This window comes from Sminthopsis crassicaudata, chromosome 5 (assembly GCF_048593235.1).
Source record: "Sminthopsis crassicaudata isolate SCR6 chromosome 5, ASM4859323v1, whole genome shotgun sequence".
Lineage (NCBI taxonomy): Eukaryota > Metazoa > Chordata > Mammalia > Dasyuromorphia > Dasyuridae > Sminthopsis > Sminthopsis crassicaudata.
The window spans coordinates 81,150,584-81,156,583 of record NC_133621.1 but is presented as its reverse complement, the minus strand read 5'-3'; the positions used below and the strand labels follow the sequence as shown (position 1 = coordinate 81,156,583).

The window sequence follows — 6,000 nt, the reverse complement described above, 5'->3', positions numbered from 1 at the left end:
ATACTGCAAATGTCTTCCTTTCTATGTAAGAAAGCTGAGACTCGATGATTTAGGGAGTATGACAACTGTCTCTTCAAATATAATACTTATATTTCTTAGTATTAAAGACACTTTGTCTATAAGAGTCATGACTTTTCAATAATAGAACTTAATATTAATATTTTGTATATTTTTTCTATACACAACAGGCAAGAGAAACACTCATTTTAATAGTCTTTTCAGTATTTTTTTCTTTTAACCCCCCCCCACAAAATAAGTCACTGAGACCATTTTGCTGCAAAGACCAAATAAAAGGATTATTTGTTATAAGAATTTAATATGAACTTGAAGAATATATATCTATAGATATATAGATATATATTCCCTTCATCCATTTTCATCTGACTTCAAACTAGCATGAAAAGATTATAAAAAAATAGTCTATATACATGGCATAGTATGCCTTGGTGATATACAAAACAAGGCAGTAATAAAGCATATCATATATTCATTTTCTAAAAGACACAAATGACAAATGTTTCCATTTAACACCATGTCATTCTAATACTCTATTGCACATTGTAATAATAGGCAAAATATTAGACTAAATTAAAATATGAAATTTAACAATAAAACTGGCTAACTCTGCAAAAAATGTCAATGTGTTAAAATTTATAAAACCTTTGGGGTGTGTAATAACTAAATACATAAAACTATAAAAATAATATTGAAACATCTGTGAAAATGATGCATTCAAAGTGTATAAAGATTGGCTAAGTACAATACACAAGGAGAAATTCTTCATGTCAAAAAAGGATCTAATTTATAGCCTGGGGTCTTGTACCATCTTCTGTCAAGTCATACCTGAGAAAATGCATAAAGAGTAGAGTTAGTTTTGTTAACTGTAACAAATTAATAAATATTTATTAATACCAAGTCCTACTTACCACTGGGTCCAGCCTTTGGCAAGATCCTCAGAGGCCAGAGATACCAACAACTGAAAAAAAAAAAAATGATAAAGACCAAGTCATTCATCATTATTGAAGAGGGTAGAGAAGGAACATTCCTTATTCATTTTTTCATTTCTGCATTTCTTACACACCTTTCCCTTAATCTATAAATCCTTTCTGCTAATATTCATTTTTGCTTCACCTGTTTTCTCCCTAGAAATCATAATCTATTAGTTTCTTTCCACAACCAATGTTCTTGAATTCAAGTTCTTATGCAAGATGTCCCAAAAGTCTTAAATGCCATTCCTGGCACATTGTCTATAAGCTTATACATAGTGTCCTAAAAGTCTTAGTGCAATTTAAAACTTTTTATCTTTACAAATAAACAACTTAATACCATCAACAAGATGTATAATGTAAAACTTCACTTTTCTATCCATTTCAACCTTCTCCTAAATTCATCCTTTATCTCCAAATATTATACAAAAATGAAACTCATCCCTTCTGCTACTTCCTAAAGTTTATAATATGAGACAACCCAGGTAGTAGCAGGAATATGGAAAAGGAGTATTAAAAATGCATTGCTGCATATCCACAGCATGCAACACGTACTCCAGTGGCTGCAGAATAAAGCTGTACAATCCAGTCCTTTCTTTCTCAAAAAGAACTGAATATCAGGATTCTTTGTTATGTCACATAGACCATCTTCAAATTGGTATAAGACAACTTTTAAATGATATTTTTGATGAGTTTAGTTTTCAGAGAGAAGAAACAGTTGAAAATGTTGATTTTTTTGGTAAAAAAAACTTACTTTGCCCAGAAGTCCTTTGTCTTTGGACAAGAAACCACCACTGTTCTTGACAGCTACATCCAACGTTCTCCTTTGCACTTCTGGTAAGGAAACACTGAAATCAAAGCTAAGAAGGATGAAGATGTTATTTGCATCTCCTTAATTTTCCATGGGGAAAAAAAACAAACCATAAATCTTGATGCTTGAATTTGAAACACTTTCCCAAATTTTAGCTTTTTTTTTTTTTTTTTTTTTTTTAAACCACAAAACTTAACTACTAGGCATTTTTATTTCATGGTCCATAAATAAAAATTTACAAGCCTAGTTTCAATTGGCAGACTCAAATGAGGGTTTGCCAAGGTATTGTAAATAAGTCAAAAATGCTGTTCATGGGTGGCTTCATGAGTAATAAAATGACAACTCACAATTCTAATTGTTAAAGGCAAAGGGCAATAGCATTTTGGAAGAAGTGATAGGCAATGTTAACCCTAAATTCTAGGCTACTTTCAATATTTCTAAATTATTTTTAAAATTTTTGTAAAGTTCTAGTCTTGTGATGCCCAAAAGTAATTTTATGCTATAGAAATGAAAAAGATTTCACAAAAGAGACATTGTCTCCAAAATATACTATGAGGATGAGAATGAACAAAGCCACTGGCATCTGCAAAATGATGAGTAACATTAAAAGTTTCTTTTAACCTTTGTTTTAAAAAGCCAATTTATAAAAGGAATATAAATCAAATGGCTGTTATAATTGGAAAGTAACAAAAGTTGACATCATTTAACTTTTGAGGTAAAATCAAACTACAATTAACTACATTTTAATTGCTACCCTTTCTCCAAATGTCTATCCTCAAGATGCCAAATATACATGTGTCTGTGAGAAAGTGTAATCTGGGAACATAAGACAATCAATTTTTCTCCTGGATTACCATGTTTATAAGAGTAATTATATCTATAAGTAATAAAAATCACAATTAATTGGATTTTGAATAATAGACTTTGTTAATTGACAGTTTATGGCTTAAAGTAATCATTCAGAGCATTTCCTCTCCAAATAACTGCCTATTGTGCTGTTAGTATGTGTGTTTTAAAAACATAAATAAAATAAATGTTCAATAAAATTATGACATTAATCAAAGTCCAACAATATAGTGAAATATTTATAAAAGGAAAATGTGAAAGTAAATATAAAGAAATGATCTCTTAACTATAGATCAGAATCTAGTTTTGTATGAAAAGAGAGGGAAAGGGGGAAAGAGGAGGACAGAAAAGTATGTAAACTATAAGACATTATTTTAAATAACATATAATTAATTTTTCCTCATACAAATGAGGAAAATGGTGACTCCACCACTAGCTAGTGATATGGCTGAACAAGAAGCGAGTCTTTAGTTTTTTAGTCTGGTAATGTAGAATATACATCAAGCTTTCTACCATGCAACAGAATTTTCAATCCTCCTATACAAAGATGATAACAACAATCTAACCAGGAAACACTAAGAATGGTCTGGGAAGGTATTAAACATGGATTTATAACCCTACTCCAATATTCACTGTGTGACTTTTTATAAATTCCCTGAGGAAACCATCAGTGTTTCCAGCTATAAAAACAGGGATACAACTTCTACAAACTTGCAGGAATATTGTGAGAAAGTAAATGCACTTATTAATAGTAGTAAGACAATAAGAATATACCTTTGATCAAAGACTGGATTTAATGTTTTCTTTGATACATGTGTTTTTCTTCTTCCTGATCTTCTCTTGTCTGGAAGTAAATACATTCGGACATATGGATCAGAGCCATCCTCAGAAAAGGCAATGAGATTTCTGTAACATAAAACAAAAAAGACACTATATTTTAGAATTTAAGATCACAAACTCCTCAAAAATAATTTATCTAGATCCTATAAAAATAAGTAGCACATTGTCAAGCACATATTAGGTATGTATATCAATAGATAATTTGTTGGTTCAAACTGATTCATTTAGCAAAAATCTTTGTTAAGTCTTGATTATTTCAAGTCTGACCTTTATTAATTCCTCAAATTTATCATGCTTATATTACAGAGCCAATATTATCATTTCTTAAATCAACTTTATAAACTAATGGGAGAAGCCTCCCAAAAATCAGAATATTTGCTCAACTATTTTATCTCATATTTAATACATTAAATATTTTATTTATCTCTATACTTATTAAATATTTTTCTCATTAAATATCTTTAATGGGAACAACTATGTTTACAAGTGCTTTCTGAAGTGAATTTTATATATCCTATATAGAATATGGAAATATATGGAATATTAATATTAATAGTGATGGTATATTGTCCTACTAAAAGAATTTCTTATGTACTACTTTGAATGATTCTAACAATAAGAAAATTAAATTTAGATTAATCTTTTCAAATATAATAATAAATTGTCTAGTATTAAAATGCCCATTAAAAAAAAAAACTTAAATGATATGTTATTTAAAAACAAACAAACAAAAAAAACCCTTATAGACATGGCCTAGAATAAATAATGCTCACCTACAGGAATGCACAACCACAATAAGTTTGTTTCTTTGTGAACTATGACGTATTGTCAACTGAATCTGTCCGAGGGGAGATTGCCCCAATGTTGTTCCACTATGATAAAAAAAAAAAAAAAAAAGAATAAGGAAATTAATCATTCCTAATCAACATTTCACATAAAACCTAAAGTACTAAAGCTATATTAACATAATCATTTTCATTCAGTGAAAAAAATATCCTGTGGCAATTAAGAAATATATTGTCATAAGAATTATTAAGAAACTATAAACACAATAGGGAAATTTGTACAAAGAAAGCATTAGGCAAGTTTTGGGGAATGATGTGAATATTAATTGTATGCTCACACCTCTCTACAGCTCAAAATGTCAGGTTGTTTTGTTTTTTTTCCACTTGAAAGTAAACTTCAAAATAAAATAATCTTGTTCTTATTGATGATTAAGACAAACTTATGATCAGCTTTGAGAAATATAATTAAATCAACTCAGTATAAATCCCAAACAAAGGGCTTTCCAGGTTAAGATCACTATTGCCTGAGAGGAAACAGGTCCCCAAAAAGAGGTTCCAGAGCCATTACTCTTTTCAATAACCATACCAAGATGATTTGTTACTATTAATAGGAAAGTATTCCCTGCTTCTCCCTTTTTTATTGTAATTCTGATCTTAAAGAGGCTTATTTGTAATTCTGGGAAGAGAACTTTCAAAGATCAATTTTAATTCCTTCCACTGAGAAGCTTATGATACCTTACGCTTATGATAACTGCAAATTTTTCCTGCTTATCTAATGAAAATTAACAACATTCACTTTATCATAGCCTTTAAAACAAGGTAGATATAATTGGAAAAAAAAAAAGAGTTAGACATTTAAGGAAGAAAAAGGACCTCACAACAAATTTTTCATACCAATAAAATACAAATTTCAGATTTCATAGTAATCATGATACTTTTATTAGCACCCTTACTAACTCCTACTCCCATCTCTTCTTTCCTATTCCTGAAACCTATTCTATTATTTTAATATATTAATTACTTGATTCTTAGGAAAAGTTAACTTTAATTTCAGTGTTACTCAAAAACTATAATTCATTTCATGTCATCTAAAGTCTTAACTTGTTCTCTTAAAATCAGCTTCAATTGACATTTCCCTCCCAGAGATGATCAAAGTGTCATAAATTTCAAAAGTTGCATGATGGTTTTAAAAAATAAAAATCAAATACTAGAGACTCTACTTTTCAAGCTGTCGAAGTCTTTGCCGTAGTTCCTGTGTGGCAATGGGCAGTGAGATGTCCGATGCTATACTGGGGGTGGGCTCCTTGATAGAAAGGTGACTCGGGGAAGAGGTAACATTGGAGGTGTGGAGGCTGGAGGAACTTTGGCTGAGATCAGATGGCCACTGAGGATTAGCACTGGGAGGTTGAGCTTTTTCATCCACATCAGTCTTTCTTGTACTGTCAGGTATTGGTGGAGCTGAGACCATTTTGCTGGAATCAGAAGCTGCAGGTGCAGTGACATGGGATTTGACAGATGTTTTCCTCCCTTCTTTGGAAACAGAGGGTCTCTTCACTTGGGCTGAATGTTGATGATCTGGAGACCTTTCTTGTTTTTCAAGGTGTAGCACCTAATTAAGTAGAAAGCAAAATTCCAAGATGGAAAAATTCCAATAATTCAACTCAACAAACTTTTCTGTAAGGTCTATTATGTAATAGGCACTGGGTTTAGCACTGGGGATACAAAGACAAAA

General features: G+C 30.7%; 1 protein-coding gene across 1 annotated transcript in view; it reads right to left on the bottom strand.

Moving 5' to 3' along the window:
- Nucleotides 1-299: 299 nt before the first annotated feature.
- The window catches only part of ESYT2 (extended synaptotagmin 2), a 96,298-nt gene continuing 90,597 nt past the window's right edge, over nucleotides 300-6,000 (bottom strand). Inside the window, 6 exon segments of the mRNA XM_074267299.1 lie at nucleotides 300-843; nucleotides 927-976; nucleotides 1,741-1,846; nucleotides 3,418-3,549; nucleotides 4,257-4,355; nucleotides 5,489-5,877. Of these exon segments, the coding sequence (XP_074123400.1) occupies nucleotides 798-843; nucleotides 927-976; nucleotides 1,741-1,846; nucleotides 3,418-3,549; nucleotides 4,257-4,355; nucleotides 5,489-5,877 (822 nt within the window). The 3' untranslated portion in view covers nucleotides 300-797.